This window comes from Ictidomys tridecemlineatus, chromosome X (assembly GCF_052094955.1).
Source record: "Ictidomys tridecemlineatus isolate mIctTri1 chromosome X, mIctTri1.hap1, whole genome shotgun sequence".
NCBI classification, from domain to species: Eukaryota; Metazoa; Chordata; class Mammalia; order Rodentia; family Sciuridae; genus Ictidomys; species Ictidomys tridecemlineatus.
Genome location: NC_135493.1, coordinates 67657087 through 67679446, shown reverse-complemented (window position 1 = coordinate 67679446; position 22360 = coordinate 67657087). Strand labels below are relative to the sequence as shown.

At 35.5% G+C, this 22360-nt stretch overlaps 1 protein-coding gene and 1 non-coding gene across 6 annotated transcripts in view; both read left to right on the top strand.

The window, feature by feature from the left end:
- Positions 1-22360, top strand: part of LOC101955809 (vascular endothelial growth factor receptor kdr-like) — a 291669-nt gene that overhangs the window by 74238 nt on the left and 195071 nt on the right. For all 5 annotated transcript variants that reach the window (XM_078034616.1, XM_078034613.1, XM_078034614.1 and 2 more), the window contains 6 exons: positions 7203-7330; positions 14410-14569; positions 15643-15779; positions 16120-16297; positions 17894-18011; positions 20423-20595. In XM_078034616.1, coding sequence (XP_077890742.1) covers positions 7203-7330; positions 14410-14569; positions 15643-15779; positions 16120-16297; positions 17894-18011; positions 20423-20595 — 894 coding nt within the window. The remainder of the gene's footprint in view (positions 1-7202; positions 7331-14409; positions 14570-15642; positions 15780-16119; positions 16298-17893; positions 18012-20422; positions 20596-22360) is intronic.
- On the top strand, positions 19553-19656 carry LOC120890978 (U6 spliceosomal RNA). Its single transcript, XR_005735437.1, has one exon. It is a non-coding gene; the product is annotated as a U6 spliceosomal RNA (small nuclear RNA).

Here is a 22360-nt window from a genome sequence, read left to right as displayed (position 1 = left end):
CCACTGGTAGCCCCCAAGATCACTCCCTGTTCCCTTTCAACTCTTTCATAAACATTTCCTTCCCAATGAGACCTCCTTTGACCACCTTATTTAGAATTGAAACTCTATACTCTTTATTTCTACTTTATTCATATGTCCCACTCTCTGACATTTTATATATATATATATATATATATATATATATATATATATATAAACTTAGTTTTTGTTTGTCTCCACTGCTGTTCTTCATAATCCACAGTGGTGATTTTTGTCTGTCTTATTCAACATGCTGTACTTAGCACCTGTAACCATGTATGAAGTAGATGTTCAATAAGTGTTCATTGAACAAATGAATACTATGGACTGAAATCATAAGGAATAACTTCTCTGGACTATGGTATATTTGACAGTGTTATGTTAGTGCCTCTTTAATGTGCATATGGTATAGATAGAAGAGGTGTAATGTAGGAGTAGAGGGGAATTACATTTACTTTCATCTGACCTGTGTATACCCATTTGTGGGAGGTTGTGCTCTGAATCAGATATTTTAGGGCAATGCTGTACAATAGAAATATTATGGAAGCCATGTTGCAGACCATGCATGTCATTTTAAGTCATATATATTTGAGGTATATAACCTGATGTCTTTATATTTGCACACATAGTGAAATGATTACCACAATAAAGCAGATTAACATATCCACCTTCTCATATAATTTTCTTTTCTTTAATGTTTAGAGGACCAGGAATCTACTTATTAGCAAAATTCAACTATACAACAATGTATTATTAAATATTATTAAATATATATACATCAGGTCTCTAGACATATTCATAACCTTATAAATGTTGACCAAAACCTCTACATTCCCCATCACCCCTTTGCCATTGATAATCACCATGCAACTTAATATTTCTGTGTATTTGATGTTTTAGGTTTCACATTTGAGTGAAATCACGTAGCATATTTATTCAAAAATATTTTTAGTTGTTGATAGACCCTTATTTTATTTTTTATATGTGGTGCTGATAATCAAACCCAGTGCTTCACACATGCTAGGCAAGGGCTCTTCCACTGAGCTGCTACAACTCCAGCCCCTGCAGCAGTTATTATTTTTTTTGTCTTGCTTATTTCATTTAGCAGAGTATTGTACAGATTCATCCATGGTTTTGCAAATGGCAGGATCTCCTCACATTTTAAGGCTGAATAATACTCCATAGCATGTGTTATGTATATAAGTACCTCATAATGTTTTAAAAATCTATTTATTAGCACATTATAGTAGTCACTATAATGTGCTAATCACTATAATATGGTAATAAATAGATTTTTATAAAGTGGTGGACTTCAGTGTGACATTCATTTATTCACACAACATGATTTGTTCTAGTTCATTCCCTAGTACTTTCCTTTCTCTCCCCTCCTCTGATATATATATATATATATGAACATGTATATGTATGCATACATATGTATAAATACATATACACACATATATATTTGTTCACTCATCATAATAATACCTAAAAGTGGGATCCCTTGTGACATATTAATACATGCTGTAGCATAATTCAATTTCATTCCTTAGTTTTTCCCATTTCCCTCCCTTCCCGCCTTAACCTTTGATCCCCTAACTCTCCTCTACTTATCTCCTTTCCATTTTTAAGAGATTCCCCATTTTTATTCTTTTTTTATTTCTAGCTTCCACATGTGAAAGAAATCTTCTAACCCTTGACTTTCTGTGTCTTGCTTATTTCACTTATCATGATAATCTACACTTCCATCTATTTAGGAGTAAATTACATAATTTCATTCTTCTCTATTACTGTGTAGAACTCCATTGTGTGTGTGTGTGGGTGGTGTATGTGTGCGTATGTGTGTATCTGCTGTAGTTTTGGGGGTAAATAGCAAGGACTGAAAGAGATGGGTCTTATATGGTTCTGATACCACCGTTTATCGGTGATGAGTTCTGCTCCCTCACATGTTGAAGTTTGAACATTAGAGAATCACACCAAGACAAGCAAATAAAGCAGGGTTTATTTAAAAATGGGTAACATAGACTTCTTCCAGGAGGGAGAAGGGGGCCATAGCTGGTATCCAGATATCTCAAGAAGCAAGATGTTCTGCCCTTTTTTATATGTCCTAGGCTTCCTTTGTTCTTCTGCCCTCTTCTCCTTTTCTTTCTCCTTCCTGAGTACCTGACTAGGCCCAATGGGATGGCCAAGAGGTGAGAAACTGGTGGGCTGAAGGGGGAAGGGCTGAATGGAGTAGCCCAGTACATATTATCAACTTTATAGCTCCCTGTAGGAGGGGGCAATTCCTGGGACAGATTACCTTAGCAATAGGTTAGAGCAGGGGGAAATTCTTGATAAGTGTGGAGGAAGGGCTCTGAAGGAAATAATATTTCAATCCCTCTGGAGACAGTCTCCAACTTCCCAGACTCACTCAAAATTGGCCTCCTTGATCTGACCTGACATGATTTACCTATCTATACTGTCTGCCTGTCTAATTCTGGCTTCAGTTCCATTCCTGCCATTTTTTTTTTTTCATATCACTTGAACAGTTTCTACTCTTGATTCGTAACTGTTTGATGCCCTTTGGCTTAACATTTTTTTTTTTTGTAGGGTAATGGCATTCCAGGTTCACTCTTCTAGAAAGAGCTATCCAGTTTCCTACCACCATTTGTTCAAAAGTCTCTGTTTTCTTCAACATATATTTTTGATACTTTCTTTTTGTACCCAGGGATACTTAAGCACTGAGCTTTTTTAAAAAAAAATATTTAGAGACAGGGTCACACTGAGTTGCTTAGCAGCCTTGTTACATTGCTGAAGCTGGCTTTGAACTCACAATCCTTCTGCCTCAGCCTCCCAAGCTGCTGGGATTACAGGCTTGTGCCACCATGCCCGACTACTTTTGGCACTTTGTTAAGGATCAGATGATGTATTTGTTTCTGTCTTCTATTCTATTCCACTGGTCTTCATTTTTGTTATTATGTCAATATCACTGTCATTAAATAAAGTTAAATATATTTATCTTCCAAAACATTTATCAATTCCATGTGGTGTAAACTGTCACAACCCTTTCATCTAGCTTTTTGGACTTCATAGGACATAATGTCATCTGTCATTACCATACTATACAATATTACTCCAGAGCTTCCTGATCCCATCTAAATGAATCTTAGTAACCATTTATCAGTACTCAGTAAAACACACACACTTTTGCTGGCTTTTGGTAACTACCATTTTATTCACAACTTTTATAAGATTTCATACATTTCACCTATGGTTGAGATCATGTGGTACTTGTCCTTTTATTTCTAACTTATTTATCTTCATATAATAATCTCCAGTTCCATCCATATTGTTGTAAATGAAAGTGCTTAATATTTTTTTTTGTGGAACAGTATTCAATTGTGCATATGTACCACATTTCTAACCATTTCTCAGTTGATTGGAACTTAAGTTGTTTCCATTTCTTGGAGATTGAAAATAATGAATCAATGTATGTGGGAATGCAGATGTCTCTTCAACATACTGATCTTATTTTCTTTGTATATATACTCATTTAGTGGGATTGCTGAATATTATGGTAGTTCTGTTTTTAATTTTTGAAGAACTTCCATACTGTTTTCTAAAATGGCTATACTAAGTTATATCCCTACCAACACTGTGTGTTTCTTTTGCTCTACATCCTTGCCAGCACTTGTTACTTTTATTCTTTTTTTTTATATTACTCATTCTTATTGGGATGGGATATCTTATTTTGAGTTTGATTTGACTTTCGCTGATGATTAATGATTTTGAACATATTTTTCATGTACCTATTGACTATTTGAATGTTTTTTTTTTTTTAGAGAGAGAGGTAATGTGAGATTTATTTTCCATTGTTAAATTTGTTCATTTTTTTGTTATAGATTTTTGGAGTTTCTTGTATATTCTGGGTACCAACCTTTATTAAATGTATATATTGATAATATCTTCCCATAACACAGGTTGTCCCCACCCTCTGTTGATTGGTTCCTTTGATGTGTAGAGTATTTTTAAGTTTATTTAATCTTATTGGTCTATCTATGATTTTATTTACTGCACTTTTGAAATCTTATTCAAGCAAAAGCATTGTATTAGATATAAACAGACACATGGAACAGTGGAACAGAATAAAGATCCTAGAAGTAAACCCATATTCTGTAAATATTTTCCATCTGTTTTCTTCTAGTAGTTTCATAAGTTTGGGACTTACATTTAAGCCTTTAAATATTTAGTCCATTTTGAGTTTATCTTTTTAAGTGGTGAGATATAGTGGGTCTATCTTATTTTTCCCAAAACCTTTTGTTGAAAATGCCATCCTCAATCCAGTGTGTTTTCTGAGATCTTCGTCAAAAATCAATTGTCTGTAGATGTGTAAATTTAATTCTAGGCTGTCTATTTTGTTCCATTTTTATATGTCTGTTTTTATGCCATACCATATCATTTCATTACTACTGCTTTGTAGTATGCTTTGATATTTGGTAGTATAATGACTCCTGCTTTGTTCTTTTTACTGAAAATGACTTGGGCTATTTGGCCTTTTTTGCAGTTTCATAAAATTTTTAGATTTGACTTTTCTAGTTTTATGAAGAGTGTCGTTAGTATTTTGATAGACATTGCCTTAAATTTGTAAATCTGATTGATTGGTATGAACATTTTGGCAATATTGATTATTCTAATACATGAAGAAGAACTGTCTTTCCAATTTGGGGTATTATCATCACTTTTGTGAATGTTTCATAAATTTAATTGTAGAGATTTTTCACCCCTTTGGATTGAATTAATTCCTGGGTGTTTTATTTATTTCTATTTGTACATGTTCTTAATGGAATTGCTTTCTTGATTTATCTTTTAGAAAATTTGACATTGACATGTAGCGACTATACTGACTTTGGATATTATTTTGTATCCTGTAACTTTGTTGAATTTATTCATTAGTTCTCATTGTTTTTTTTGGTGTAGTTTTGAGGGTTTTCTATATATAAGATGGTCATCTGCACATAGTAGTGGTTTGATTTCTTTTCAAATTTGGGCATTACTTTTTTCTTTATCTTGACTTATTTGTGTAAGTAGGATTTTAGGGAATAAAAGTGATGAATTGGGCATCCTTGTCTTATTGCCAATCTTAAAGTGAAAGCATTTAGCATTTCCCCATTCAATATAATGTTAGCTATTTGCTTATTATAAATGGTCTTTATTATGTTGAGAGGCATTCTTTGTATTGTCTTCATTGTTCAATGCTTTTATCATGAATAGATGTTGAATTTTATTAAATGCCCTTTATTGCCTCAATTGAAATGAGTATAAGTTGTTTTGAGTTCTATACATATTCTGGATATTAATCTCCTGTCAAAACAGTATCTGGCAAAGTTTTTCTCCCATTTTGTAGCTTCTCTCTTCATGTTCTTTTTTCTTTTGCTATGCAGAAGCTTTTTAATTTGATGTCCACTTGTTCAGTCTTTGTTTTATCTCTTGAGCTTTAAGAGTCTTTTTAAGGAAGTTGGTGCCTGTAGGGATATGTTGGAGTGTTCACCCTATATTTTCTTCTAGCAGTTGCAGTGATTTGGGTCTCATTCCTAGGTCTTTGATCCAATTTGAGTTGATTTTTCTTTGGGATGAGAGATTGGATTTAGTTTTTTTTTTTAAAAAAATATGTGTATCCAGTTTTCCTAGCACCATTTGTTAAAAGGGCTAGATTTTCTTCAACATGCTTTTTGTACTTTTATCAATGATCATACAACTCTTTCTATGTGGATTTGTCTCTGTGTCTTCTATTTCATTGTTCTTCATGCCTATTTCTATGCTAATGCTATGCTGGTTTTGTTACTATATCTCTGTAGTATAATTTGAGATCAGGTATTGTGGTACCAACAGGAACACTGTTATTGCCCAGTATTGCTTTGTCTGTTTTTGGTCTTTTATTCCTAAATAGGAATTTTTGGACTATTTTTTCTAGTTGTGGGAAAAATGCCATTGGTATTTTGATGCAGATTGCATTGAGTCTATGTATTACTTTTGGTAATATGGCCATTTTCACCAAATTCAGTCTACCCAAGAGTATGGGAGGTCTTTCCATCTTCGTAGGTCTTATTATCAGCAAACAGAGACAACTTGTCCTCTTCTTTTCCTATTTTGTGTTCCTTTAATTTCTTTCTCTTGCTTGGTAGCTCTGGCTAGCAATCTACTACCTAGCCACTCTAGTGGTTAGGGTGGACACAATTATTTTGTTATTGATGTTGGAGGAAATGACTTATTTTTTATCCATCCATTATGATTTTGACTCTGGGTATGCCATAAAGAATCTTTATATTGTGGAAATAAGTCCTTTCTGTCAAGAATAAGGAAATCTTTAATTTGTCTTTTGCAAAATTTTCTATTTATAAAATACTTTCAAGGACATCTTAAGGAATGATTTAGTACAGAATAAAAATGCCTCATATCAGGTCCATCTACAGGGGTAAAACTGAAATGGTAGGAATACAGGCAACCAAAACCATTTTTTTAAGATCCATGGCTGAAGGCTCATTTTTTTGAAGTATCATATGTTCTCATATCGACATTATATGTTTTTACCACATGAGAAATACTTACAGAGTGTGTACCCACTCAAACTGAGTCTGAGTCCTATGGGAAGGCAAAGTGGGTGAAATGAGCACATTCATGCTCATTTTAATACATCTTCATTTATTAAAGATTAATAATAATTTTACTTGGCACAAAATATTTAAATAAATTATTATCTTTTCCAGATAAACATCATATGCCTAATCTATTAATTACTATGCATTTTGGCTCAAGTGCCAGAGAACCCATATGACTTTAAAACACTTCACATGGAAAAGAATTAGGAATTTTAGATATATGCCAGAAGGCCCATGAGGTAGATGAGAGATTTTACTTCTTCCAAGTAGCCCAATAGATTGAAATTAAGACCACTATAATGGTTTTCTCTTAGATCTTTATGAGTAGACTTGTATTCTTTCCTGGCCTTTGTGCAGAAAATCTTGGATGGGAGGTGCAAGATCTCAGTTCAAGTTTGGGCTGTGTTCTTTACTGAGTTCTTTTAATATTCTAAGCCTTTTTCCCCCATATAGAAAAAAAGTAGTTATAATGAAATTTATATACAAGGAACCTAGGAAATCTTATCCTGATGACAATTCCATTTGTAGTATGATTTCTCACCCCTGCAGATGACAACCAGACCTTTGTGCAGGCCTACGACAATATACCTCTTGTTATCACTGTGTTTACTGACACTGAAGAGATACTTGTACCGTGCCGGGTCACTTCCCCTGATGTTGATGTTAAGCTTCAACTGGTAAGTTGCATTGTCAGGGTCTCAGGGGCTTGCCACTTTCTAGTGTAGGAAGTATAAAGATACTTGGGGAGAATTTTTAATTTTCATGTTTAGTACTGGCCCTAACTGTGTCATGTCTACCTTTTAGGAGTGGAACATAAAAAATAGATATGCTACTATTTTGCCTTGAATTAGTGCTTTCACAAGAGGATTGCACAAACTAGAGGGAAGTAAATAGTTACTATGATGCTCCTGAGTAATCATCTATTGTACTCAGTCTATATTTTAGGCCATTCTAGAAAGGTCTCCCCTTCCCAGAAGCCAGAACCATTTTCTAGAAGAAATGTGTTTCTTTCTTGAATTTGATTAACTCTAGATGTCTAAGGACCTGTGAAAACTTCATATAAAGTTTGTCCAGAGCTCTAAGGTTTGAGTATTTGTGTGTAGTTCTAAAAATTGAACCCAATTTCTCACACATGCTACGCGAGTGCTATTCTTCTGAGCCACAACTCCAACTCCTTCATGGAGTTTTTTATAAACAAGAAGTAAAGCTAAAATTTTATTGTCTGAGTAAATACATGTCTTTCTTAAACAGAAAGAAAATACTGGAAAATTTGGTGTGGGACACATGAGGAGTACAAGAGACGAAGGGGTAATTTAGAGATGTAGCTTCATCAGTCAAATCAATATTGGTTATGAATGGGGTATTTTATCCCTGATGGATCACCTTAACATTCCTGAAGTTCTCAGCATTCATAGTTGCATAACACTGCTACAATTTTAAAAACACATTTATGTATTTCATCTTCTTTGAGCTGCTCAGTTAGCTACCCTTTGAGGTAAATGGAGCTTGCTTTATTATTTCCATTTTACATATGAGGGACCCTTGGCCTAGAAAAAAGAAAGAACTTGCTCAAAGTCCATATTTTAGAAGGTCATAGCCAAAAGTAAAAATTGGATATCTTTATTCCTTGTCCAGGTATTGTCTTCGTGGTCTCCTTCAGGGCAGGCATATACATCTACTCCTCTACTGGATACATTCTTCTTCTGCTACTAGGTTCTTCTAACTTCTCTGTAATAACAAAGCTATGAGCCTCCAACAGTAGCATGCAATGATCTTCTTACTCTCCTGCCATATAAGGAGAGTCAAGATTTTCCCTAATCCCCCTTCACTGCAATATATCTGTGAAGGCTAAGAGTTGGGTAGCCAGGACATTGTGTATTTGCAGCACCAGCTGATATGATAAATGGGGTGCTAATGAAGCTTGTGGGAATAAGGTACTTTAACAGGCTCTATAAAATCTTGGGAGTCTATTAGGTACTTCCTGTAGACTGCACACTATCTTGATTGGTTAGTACTCCTCTTCCAAGTCCTATCTGTCCCTAACGTCATTAGCAGGTCATTATATGCTCAGTATAGCAGTCTCTATCATCACAATTAAGTCCTTTCTCCTGTGAGTACCCAGTTCATGTGCTCCTCTAACACTTCCCTGGGACTTTCTATTAGCTTTTTCTAAAGGGAAAAGAAGATGTCCCATGTCTTTAGGACACAGTCCAGAAGGAGTTAGTGTTCCATCAGGAAGGGTGGAGAGGGAAAGACAGGGTTTGTGATAGAGTCTACGTGCTTGGATGGCTTCCTCATCCTCGCTCCACCTAATATACAGGGAGAATGACCTGGTCCACTCACCAAGCTTCCTTTTTTCCCTTCAAACAAATGTTTGACGAGACTTGGCGCCACTGTGTCTCTGTCCTATGCCAAAAGGAAGCATGGAATAGGGAAGTGACTGACCTAATTCCAAGTCTCCTTTTCTAAAATTAAACCATACTAAACAATGGGTTCACCTCCATAGCATGAGCTGTCTGGGAATATTAGTAGAGGTATAGCCAGAATTTGCTTTTTTAAAAAAAAAATCTTATTTTACCTTCATTTACTCCTCTTTATTTTATTTTTATGTGGTGCTGAGGATCGAACCCAGTGCCTCATGCATGCTAGGTGAGCACTCTACCACTGAGCTACAACCCCAGCCCTGCCAGAATTTGCTTTTCTAAGGCCTTACCTATCATCTCCCCTAAGATTTATTAAGATCAATCAACTTCAGGGGATCTAGAAATCTCCCCCTTCTATCCAAAGGGGATTCCTAGACAGGAACCATAATATACCACTTTCTTTATAACTCATCAAAAGTCCCCATAATTCAAGTTAGCTTATTACGATACTATTGTATTTAGGGGAAAAACATTTAACATGATACTGGCATTTAAGGAACTACTGGCTAAAGAATCTATCCCAAACCACTGAATAACACATTCAGCCTAAAGCTTGGCTACTGTGAAATTGAGGAATATCTGTCAGATTCTGTGAGCCCACAAAGAAGAATTCTGAGCTATGAAAGAGGAAACCTGGAGTTCAAGTTGGATAATAATTTTTGATTATTTGTTAAGAGAATAGATGTGAATTTATACTTTATACAATGCAATAGGTAGTACAGGTGAAAAATACCAGTTTAATTATGATCATTAGAGCTGATGTTTGATGTATTGGTTATGTATTTCACATTCCCTGATCTAAAATACATAATCTATATATGGTCATTTGGCAGGCCATTGTATACTCAATGTCACAATTCCCATGATCACATTGAAGTCTTTCATTCTCTAAGCAGCCAGTTCAGGCCTTCGGCTCACTCTTCCCTGGGAACTTCTAACAACCAGTGTTATTCAAGGAACATTGGTTTTGCTGTTTTGCATTTTTGTTTTTACCATCTCATTGCTAGGTGTCAGTGTTATTCAGTAGGTGAAGGAGGGAGAAATATCCCCCTTGTCCCTTGCAGTGCTGGAGATGAAATTCATGGCCATACATATGCTATATAAGTGCTCTACCACTGAGCCATATCCCTAGCTTGAAGGGTTCCCTTTCTCCTGAAGTATAACTCCAACAAAAGTAAGAAAACCAACAGTGTATACAGGGTGTTTTCCCTATACTAATTGATTAACTAAAGTTAACTTTATAGAAGAGGAAAACAACTTATTTTTAGGTAGAATTCAATGCAATTTGATTTAGTCCAACATATTGATCTCCCGCCCATGCCCCCCATGGGTGGTAGAAATGGGGTTTCCCTTGATATAATGGGTTGGCTGAGAAATAAAAGCTAAGAGAGCCTGGAGCAGTGGTTCACACCTGTAATCCTAGAGGCTCAAGAGGCTGAAGCAGGAGGATCGTGAGTTCAAAGCCAGCCTTAGCAATGGTGAGTCACTAAGCAACTCAGAAGGACCCTGTCTCTAAATAAAATACAAAATAGGACTAGGGATGGGCTTAGAGGTGGAATGTCCCTGATTTCAATCCCTGGTACCCTTCCACCCCCCCCCAAAAAAAAACGAAGATAAATAAAACTAAGGAAAAACCATAGAACACAGAAAGTAGTTTCAAAATTGGGGACAGAATGGGCAAGCTTATGAGATAGATTGAGCTCCTGGCAAAATAGAGCCCATACCTGCTTTGTTTATATCAGGACATATCAAAGGCCTTCCATAGAATGTTCTTCTCCAAAAAAGATTAAAGGTAGCCTGTTCAGTTTCTAATGGGTTATACCCATCTCTGGAGCTACTATGAGGAACCTTCATAGCAGAGCAGAGGGAAAGGTCATGTGCTTTGGGCAATCTATTGCCATAGGAGAACCACAGAAAGTTCCCAATGCCAGGCCTGTATGTACTAGAGAAAATAGGCATGCCAAGGAGAAAGGGAATGACTGCCTAGGGCAGTTTTAACTGAAGAGCTTATGACAAGTAGAAGCACATTAAGTGAAGAATTTGGTAAGGAACACAAAAAGTAGTATGAAAAAATGAAGCAGTATTCAGGATTATTGATTAAGTATGACAGAAATTTAATCAAATCCTAATGCACACAAATTGGCTTAGGCAAAATGCAAAATGCATTTCAAGGGGTAGAATATAGTTTAGTGTATTCACCTGAAGCTCCTTTCTCTAATATCACAGATCTGTTTTCACAAATTATATGTATTAACCTATATTTCATTATATCTTTCTTCTTAGAGATAAGCTGAGAAGTATTCCCTATCTGTACCCAAGTTAGAAAATAATCCCAAAGATGGTTCTGGTTACTCTAATTAGAATCTAATCCCTAATTTTACTCTATTCACTGTGGTCAGAGAGGCAGGAATGGTATGCATATGCCACACAAAGTACATAGTTCTGGAGTGAGGATGAGGATGGTGGGCCACATTATAAGAAGGAATAAAGACAATAACGAGGGGAAGATCCTATCACATGCAACCAAAATGCCAAGCGTCTACTGTAGATGATGATCTAATTTAGGAGAGCAGAGAAGGGAAGTGGCAGAATAGAGATTTTGGAAGTAGAATCCAATAAGACTTTTTTGACCTCAGTTCAGTTGACATTCAGGATCAGATAATTCTTTGTTGCCTGGGGGCATCCTGTGCATTCAGGGATGTTTATTAGTTTCCCTTACTTCTACCCACTAGATACTAATGGCAACTTCCTTCAGTTTCACCAACCAAAAATGTCTCCAAATATTGCCAAATTCCTGTAAGGAGAACCTACTCCCTCTCATTGAGATGCACTGGTCTGTAGGCTTAATTAAGTGAATGAGTAACTTTTTACCACTGAGAGAAGCCTCAGTGTTGTACAACAATAAGGACACAGAGTTATTCCTTTTAACTCTGATTTTTTTTTGTACATCTCTGAAACTCTAAATTGCTGTAGAAGCATGCAAAATACTCCAGGTTTGGGGGTCTCCTCCATTACTGATTTTTAACTATTTTCTCAGCCATTTTGTATTTTCGTCTCCATGTGTTGTTTGCAGTTTCCTTAGTTCATGCTATTTCTGTTGCCGGGTTCTTTGAGGACCTAGCAACTGGGTAGTAAAAGACAGTTAGATTATGATGAAAGTGCTGAGGAATTCTCAAAGGGGCCCAATAGATTTTGTTGAAAAGTAGTTTTAAAAATATTTTTAAACATTTGAAATTTGACTTAAAAGTTGCTAAAAATCATAATATATGCATGTGCAAAAATGCTAAAATAAAACCCACTAATTTGTACAATCAGTATAGAATAATAATTATAATATTGCTAAAAAGAAAGATATGCCTGTAATTCCAGTGGCTCGAGAGGCTGAGACAGGAAGATCAAGGGTTAAAAGCCAGCCCCAGCAATGGTGAGGCACTGAGCAACTCAGTGAGACCCTGTCTCTAAATAAAATACAAAATAGGGCTGGGGATGTGGCTCAGTGGTCAAGTGACCCTGAGTTCAATCCCTAGTATCACCCCCCCCAACAAAAAGGAAACATAAAAGAATGTACACAATAAAGAGAAAAAAAGGAAGCAAGGCGTACTTGGTGTGACTAATTGTAATTAATTCAAATTTGACCCAATCATAGCCATTAAAAATGTGAAAAGATAGAAAAAGAGTTAATAAAGAATAAATTTCAAATTTAATTGTTTACAATTAAACTAAAAAGAAACATAGTATATTTTATACCTTAATTTTTGTGTTATTAGGTAAAGCTTAATGATCCTATTGTAGAGTTAAGGAAAAGAAGTTTCTGAGTATATACATATTAGGAAGAATAAGAAAACTAAATCAATAGTCTATGAAACAGAAACTCAGAGTTCAAAGAGATTTCCTATATGACACAAAATTTCTTTATTGCCTCCTGGACAAATAGTTATCCCACCTATTTGAATTATTTCAGTGACAGAGTTTACCATCTTTTTATTAAGCCAACACATGCATCTCAGACATTTTTACTCATCAGTTCACATTTTACCTTCTGAAGTTATACTCAAAAGTCCAAGTTCCCAAATAATAGCTCTTCATATACTAGGAAAAAAATTAAACTTATTCTGACCCCTTTCTCTAATCCAAACATCAATCCTACAAACCATATTCTTTCCTCAAGTGTTTTAGTTTCTCAGGCTAAAATCTTCCTTTTTCTTCAACTATTCCTTGTATCACAAGACTTCCAGAGATTTCATGATTTTGATCATACTCCTTTGATGTCATATTGCCATTAAATTTTATATTTAATGAAAAATTTTAGTTATATGAGAATATACTAATTAATATAATGTTAAGTAGGAAAACACAGGATTAAAATTGTGTTTATAGTGTGTGACTATGTGAAAATGCATACATACATAGAAAAGAGAATGTAAGTACATATGCTTCATTTGTTTCCTAGCTATTTCTGGGTTATAGGTTAGTATTATTTTCTTCTTTACTTTCTTCAGTATTTTTGAAAAATGTTCACAATTAGTATGTATTATTTTCATATTTACAAATGATACAATTTAGTAATCCAAGCCTGTTTAGACATACACTAGCTGAGAGTGGGCATTCAGTCTGTGCTATTTGAAGCTAGGTCCTTATTACTTGGCACAGTACTTGACACAGAACATATACTTGATTAAATATTAAATACGATTTATTTAACTAATGAAAATATTAGGCATAGACTTCTTATAATCAACTTCTTATAGACTTATGGTGAAGTCTTTTGCACTTGTTCATAGCTGAGGCAAAAGTGGATGCCCATAACAGAATATCAATAAATATCGGGCGTCTTGATAGGTAGAAGTGCAACCTGGGAAACTGACAGCTGGTGTTCTTTTATCTTTAAAAGAAGACTGAATGGGCATTTTGGTTTTAAACTTCTCCAATAGAAGAGACCTAAGTCTTGATATTCAATGCAATAACAAAACATCAATTGGGCAAGGTATCTACTCTGAACTGCATCTGTGAAATGGGGCAACATCATAACCTTTTTGTGAGAATTACATGAGCTAATATTTTGTTTGAAAAATAGTAAGTGCTATGTAAATGTTCACTGGTTTCCTTTTTTGTTTGTCAAGTATCTACTCTGACCAGAAATGTGTTAATTTTGTAAGAGGAAAACAAAGGATTCATTATAGGGCATGGGATCAGACCTTGGAAAGCTTGGGTAGGAAAGTGGGAAGACAGACCACTTTTCTTCTGTGTTTAAGGTTAGATGGCATGTGTGTTACACTGAATACTAGTGAGATCTTTACATTTTTGTCTTTCTGTTTTCCTTTCATTCCCCATAGTTGCACCCTGCCACATTCACCTATGCAAGCCAAAACTGGGACCCCAGGAAAGGCTTTACTGTGATGCGGCCCTCTTATCAGTTCTACAGTAGCATGCTCCAATGCATTGCTGAAGTCAATGGAAAGATCCACAGGTCACTGTATCTCCCACAGCGATTGGGTATGTGACTTGTGTGTTTAGATTAGGAATTATAATCATAATGCTTTGTGAGAATACCTCCTTTTTGAATAAAACTTACTCCAGCTAAATTTTCTTTTGTATAGATTAATAATCATGATAATCAAGATCCTAGGGTCTTGGGGCTGGGGTTGTAGCTCACTGGTGGAGTGCTCGCCTAGCATGTGCAAGGCTACTTCAATTCTCAGCACCACATAAAAATAAATAAAATAAAATAAAGGTGTTGTGTCCAACTACAACTAAAAAATAGATATTTAAAAAAAGATCATAGGGTCTTATTTTAATATGTATATTACATAATATATATTGGATGTATACATATATACATATACATATATTATACAAATATATACTTCTCTATCTATCTAGATAGATAGATAGATATGTGAGTAGATAGATATATAGCTATATATGTAGGTAAAACCCAGATAGATAGATAGATAAATAGATAGATAGATAGATAAAGCCCAGATTAACTTCTGCAATCTTATATGACTCATAAATATCAGACCATTTCTCTGGTGGCAATGTCTATAATAAATATTTACCTTTTACAGGGTTTTCCTTGCAAAACCATGAAATAATGGTGCATGTTGTGGCTAAATAACAGGCACCTTGGAATTTTATGTTATTGCTTACTTGATTAATGTGGATATGGGCCATTAACAAGGATGACCTGTTGCTCAGAGAACACATAAATATGCAGAATGAGCCACCAAAGGGCATTATGACTTTAGATAAGTAGGAGAAATAAAACTTTCTGATGGGGAAGCTTGAAAATTGGAGATAAAAATTTTCTAAGGATTATAGAAGCTGCTCAGTGAAAAAAAATACTCGTAATTACCTTTGCCACCACTACCAAGTATCTTGCAATATTTTATATAAAATCGTATTTGGTCTTTTCTAAACCATGGGACCTTGTGGTATGATTTTGCATCTACAGTTTTCACCTAAGAAAGGGTTGAAGGATTGAAAATTTTTAAGAGCTACTCTATAATCAAGACTTTTTCCCCTGGTTTTGTCAACACCATTATGGCATATCCTCTATTTTCTAGAAATCAAGAGAGGAAATATCTCTATCAGATATAACCAGAAGAGGCTTTTGATGGGAGACACCCTTTTCCTGCAGTGTGTGGCAGAGACCACATTCAATGGACGAATCAAACTGGATTGGGTATTCAACCGGCAAGATGTGAGTATACTATCTTTCCTTCAGAATGTTAGAGTATTTATCCATACTGTCTCTCCCTGAATTAGTCTAGTCTTGGACAAGAACCAGGCTAAGTGCTAGCAGATCAACAAAGCTGAATAATAAGTAGTATGTGAATTTCAAGAAACATGTTTTATAGGGACTGATATTTTATTCTATACCATATTGTGGATATATATATATATGATTTTCAGAAGTGTAGGCAAAGTACAAGTTCCTTATATTAATTTCTCTGGCTTCCTTCCCAAACCCTGTAATAGTTTAAACATCTAGAAATACTCAATACTCTTGATTGAAATTTTCATCCTTTCCCATCCCACAGTCTAAGACAACACCCAGGTGTTGTGAAGTTAAAAGGAATTTGTACCAAGGGTCCCCTGTGTACAAAAGCTATAGTAATTTGACCATCTGGAATATAACCATGGAAGACAAGGGTTTATATATTTGCCAGGAAAATAACAACACTGCCCTGCAAGCCAACATTACCATCACAGTATACAGTAAGTAAACCTTGCATTCTTGACTTTTCTCTTGATTCTACTCTTCTCCCCTATACATGGTGAATCATTCAGAAATACCTGCATTTTCTCTTCCATTGTTATGGTTTCTCCAGCTTACAGCCCTCTGTTTCAGGGCTTATATGAAATCTGTCCCTTTACCCTGTCACAGGGAACATATACTGCAAAATATTGTGATATAACTTACATGTTTTTCTATCTTTTGTCTAGCTAGTACTTAGTCCCAAATAGAGAATAAAGAGTCTTGAATATTCTTTTCTATTTTGATGTGTGATCTTGAAAATAATTACTATGCCTCCCTAGGTTTAATTTTTCTATCTCTAAAATGATGTTTAAGGGTTCCCTTTGATTTTTCTTTTTACTGATATCTATGTGGCTAAAAATTGAATAGCAGAAAGAATTATTAAGTGAACCTCTATTTAACCCAATTACCTTGTGTTCATGGAGTGGTGATTAATAAATATATATGTACATAATACATTCTCTCACAAAACAAAACAATAGCTATATTCATCCCAGGACATTTATACAGAAAAATATTATTTGGAATGCACACACACAGATTCCAATACTTATTTGAAGGTATGAACAAAATCCTCAATTATTGGAGCCTAGGGGGCATGCAGCCCAATGGTATGCTGTATTTTATCATTCATAAGCCATGGGTTCAATGTCCAGCACCACAACAAACAAAAATTCTCACCTACAAATACTAATATTTGTCTACACACAAATGCTTACAAATTCAAATACAGTCACATTCTGAGTTTATTCTATAGTAAAAAATTTAACCGTTATAGCTCAGTTAAACCCCTACAGCTGAGTTTATAAGATAATTTTCTTTATGTTTATCAGGCTTTGGATTCCATTTGTCCACTTTAGTAAACTGGGATGTCTTCAGCTGCAAACTACCTGATTAAAAGTAGTTTAACAATCAAGAGACATTTATCTTATATAATAGAGTCTTCAGATGCTTGATTCAGTGGATCATGAATGTCCTACTGAAGCCAGGTTCCTTCCATTATTTTACTCTGCCACTTTCATTATCTTCAATGTACCCTGCATGTTGCTGAAGTTTCAGAAAATATATACCAATGATAGTGTCTAAAGGGAGGGAAAAGAAGGAAATTGATGACTTCCGTTCCTTTTTAAGAATCTGTGCAACTTTTCCTAGAGATTCCCTAGCTAATTTGCCCTCTTGCCTCATTGGTCAGAAATCATTTATTGCACATGTCTAAATAATCATCTCACAAGGGAAAAGGCCAACATGATTATATGATTCTCAATTTGGGAGCAGTACTATACTTGGAGGCATTGGAAATATAAGGGGTCATGTTTTGTTTGTCAAAATGACTGGTGATCACTACTGGCATTGATGGGATAGAGTGAGACATAGTATTTCACAACAAAGAATTGTCCCACCTAAAATGCCAGTCCTTATTAATAAACAACAACATTTGTCAGTTCAAATTTTATTCCCTGAGGTTTGGAAAAATATGGCTGCTCATAGGAAGAGTAAACAAAGTTAAGATTTAGTTTTACTTTATCCCTCTGATACCATACCTCTTCTGATTCCAGAAAAATCATTCCTCAATGTGAGATGCAAAAGAAGGTGCATTTATGAGGTGACAGCTGGGCAAAGGATGCTCAAAATAGGAGTAAGAGTGGATGCTTTCCCTCGCCCCAATGTGACCTGGTAAGTGGGCCTTCTTTTCTAAGGCTCTCCATTCCTGTGTCTGCTAAACCTCACCCTTAACAATCACTCTTTCCACCAGACCCTTAATTTGGCATTGGGAACTCAGGAATACATTAAATCTGGAAAATAAATTAATCCTAACCCTACCCTTTGGGGCACTCCCAATTTCAGAAACTGGGGCTTATCTCCTTGTTCCCAAGAAGAGGTGGGTTTCTTTGATTATTTTCTTCTCCTACTCTTTATATCCCCTATGTTTGGGAAAATGAGTTTTGCTCTTTGAAAGTAAAGGAGGGAACAAGTCTGGAAAAATTGCCAAGGTCATTATGGGATTACAGAATCTTAAGGTTTTGAAGGACTTTAAAAGATGGTCTTGCCCAGCCTAGTACAGATCCTTGAATATCAGGGTAAGAAATGGTGAGGTGGAAACAATATGGGAATTTCCATGAGGCAGACATGTAATTAATTCTTTTTCAAGCTACCAGGAATATTACATAAACTCTCCAAGCTTCAGTTTCTTCATATATAAAATCTGAGTGATTATACTTACATTACACAACAGTTCTGACGTTTAACAAGAAAAATAAATATTGTACTTTTTTATTGCTTACTTTAGTAGGCAGTGGAGAACCATCAAAGTTATGAAGTAAGGAGGGATAGATTTGAAGCTAAGCATTGAAAGATTAATATGGATTTATGAATTTACAATGGTAATGGAGAAAGGCTAAGAGAAATAGCTACTGCTATAGGGGCTTATGACAAGAGTTATGTGAGACATGCTGCGGACATGAATAAGCAGGAGGAAATGGGAATATAAGAATGAATGAAATTGGGGAAAATTGAAGAGGCAGAATACTCAGGGTTTAGTATCCAGTTAGATATGTGAAGCTAAGCCCAGAGATCTGAGGTAATTCATAGGTTTCACATTTGAAATGTAAGAGTGGTTGTATTATTAACAACCTGTGCTTCATTTGGATGAAAAGCTAGCGTGAGGGTGTAGGAGAGGAACACCATGATAAATTCATTTAGAGAATTTCCTCCAGGAACATTTTGAAATATGGGTCTAGAGCTAGGTTCTAGAGAGGTAAACTGAGAGTCATCAGCAGGTGTTAAATGAATACATGTAGGCAGAATACCCAGAGATAAGAGCCCAAGACAAAATACAGAGTATTCTTTATCTATGTATCTATCCATACATAAACACATATATACTTAAGGGCAATTATAAGCATTTATTATGCTCCTACTATTAATTACTGAAAAATATTTTCACAGCACCTTAAATCCAGATTATTAGCAGAACCTGTAGGTTCTGATCTAAATATCTCAGTTCCCTCTCTCTCTCTCTCTCTCTCTCTCTCTCTCTCTCTCTCTCTCTCTCTCTCTCCTCTCTCTCTCTCTCTCTCCTCTCTCTCTCTCATCTGTTTGCTTAAGTATTTTAAGTGTTTACAGGAAACACATATATTAAAAGAGAAAGTAAACAAAAGACAAGTCAGTGAAGAAGAGAGAAATAATGATTAGAACAGTTTCAAGAGGCTAAGAGAGTTCTCACTTCAGTAGCATATATACTAAAATTGGAATGATACAGATATTAGCATGGCCCCTGCACAGGGATAACATACAAGTTCATGAAGCATTCCATTAAAAAAAAAAAGAAAAAGAAAAAAAAAATAGGCTAAGAGAGAAAAACTTGGTCCCTGAGGTCAGATATCCCAGGAAATCTGAAGGTCATTAATGCAAAATGGTCACTTGCTTTGATATTTAGGGCATTGATGGGAATCTTGGAAAAGATGATTTCAAAATGATGATGTGGAGGAAAATTTGATTTTACAACATAAAGGAATTGATGAGAAGTGAGGAAATGGAAATATACGATGCATGTGTGGGAATACTTTCCAAAGATTTAACCATTAGGAGAAAGGAAAGAGATAGTTTTAATCTTTTACTTCCAGTGTGACTGTACTAAGATGCTCCAGCCAGAATTTTTTTACTTTTTTGGTACAGCCAATTGAACCAAGGGGTAATTAACAACTGAGCTACATCCTCAGCCATCCTCAGCCATGTATACACACACACACACACACACACACACACACACACATATATATTTTGTTGTTGTTGTTGTTGTTGTTCTTTGTTTGTTTGTTTTTATGCAGGATCTCACTAATTTGCTTAGGGCCTTTCTGAGTTTCTGAGGCTGGCTTTGAACTCACAATCTTCCTGCTCAGCTTCCCAAGCCACTGGGATTACAGGCATGTGTCACCATGCCCAGCAACAGCCAGGAAATTTGATGAAATGGGTTCCATTGCTCTGATTCTCTTTGTTGACCATGATGAAGCATAAGCCTATGGGGAGAGGGTTGTATTTCCTAGAGGCCAACACTGTATTTATCATTCCTTTCTCATGCGTTATAGGTTCAAAGATGGAAAACCACTCCCAGTAAACCATACCTTCCAGCTGGACCCTCTAAACTACAGACTCAAAATCCTGGAAGTTAATGTAAAGTATGCTGGAAACTACACTTTTGCCCTGAGCAATACCAAGCATGGCCTCTACAAAAACATCACTGTACAACTGATTGTCAATGGTGAGTTTTGGGGATTTGGATCTATGCAACAGCTCTAGGTTCCTTTCTTGGTGCTATTAGAAAAGATATTTAATGCAAGAGTCAGATAGTAACTACCATAGCTATGCAGAGACAGAGGTTTTGGAGATGCCTATTTGTTATCTAGAGTTTTTGCTTGGCACTTAATGGTGATAACAGTTTTAGTGCTCAGATTAATTAATTATCTGTCATTTTTTGTTATCAGAGATCCTCAAAATTGGCATCTTCTTATTAAGAAAATATTATTTGAGGTGCAGAGAGCCAAAAATCAACTGCCTGGTTTTCTACATTAAAAGTGTCTTAAAGAAGAGTAACATGTTGTTTCCCATGGCCCATCTAAGAGCCATCTCTGATAGTTTCCTTCAAAAGTATGACAAAATAATATCAGTAGATTATTGTCATAGCTCTTGCTATCTGACTTGAAAACCAATGGTTTTAGCTTACCAGAGTGGCAAGTCAGTGCTTTAGCCTAGCTTATATTTAGCCTATCTTAAATTTCACCTATGAACTTATGATTATGGGGGAGCAAATGATGGGGGTCCATGAGGAATAAGAGCCATTCTTGGATAGGACAGTCCTTTCCCTCATTTTTTAAAATTCTTGGTTCACTAGAGACCAAAATAAGAGGAGAAGTTTTCTGGATCTTCATTTGTCTCTATGATTATGCCTCTTCATCCCTCCTTTATCAGTACCATTGATTTGCAAAGGGTTTGGATTGGGGAAGAGAAGGAGGAATGCTTCCCCGAAACTAGTATAGCATTTATTTCTTTTGTATTGATCATAGACCATCTTTGTCATTTGTCTATCCTTTCTTACCTATGAATGTTTCCTATAAAACTGGATTTCCAATATCGAAAGAATATATAAATTTGAAAAATTTAAAATCACTAACTCCACTATCCCCATTACCAACATAATTGTCATAGTTAAGTGTTTCCAATCTGGATATTGAGGTAAGCACCTCAATTAAGGTTTATCACTTAACACTCTAGCAATCAGGTGGGCAGTTAGAGAAGGCAATGATAGGCTTAGAACCTACTTTTATACCTACTCTGTCTTCAGTCCCCACTGGCTAAGTGACCTTAGGAAAATCACTTTTCCCTTATGATCATCAAATTTAATCATTAAAATACCATGGTACTTTCTTCACAGGGCTATCATAATAATGACATGCGGTGAAGAGATGTTTCATCTTTTTCCTTCTCTTTCATCTCAGATGTCTGCTAAAATTGTTAATCATTACTACTTTGGCAACATATTTTGGGCACCATCATTTCCAAGACACCTTATTTTCAATATAAAGTGAGGTAACTAGAAACAGACTGAGGGCTATTCCAAACCAGAAAATGAAGGCCAAAGTGAGACCAAGGAATAAAATTCCCAATTACACACATTACTTTTATTTCCTGTATGATCCTGTGTGCTAAACCCACTCTCAGGATTTAATCAAATGGATATGTGAAGAGTAAGTAATGAGGAAAACAAAAACCTGGTAACACTTATGCTTCCTAGAGTATCTGCTCAAAAACCATGGGTTTTATTTTCTCAAGATCATGTTGCCTGCTTTTTCCTTTTCTTTCTTTTTTCATTACACTGACAATCAACCAATGCATTAGACATATAACTTTATTAGATAAAGTCAATTCAGAGCTTTTCTGAACCAAAATAGTCCCTTTTGAAGGCAGTTAAGAGACCAAGGGTTTAATCATTAGCTGTGATCTCTTTTCCCATATCCCTACAGAATATG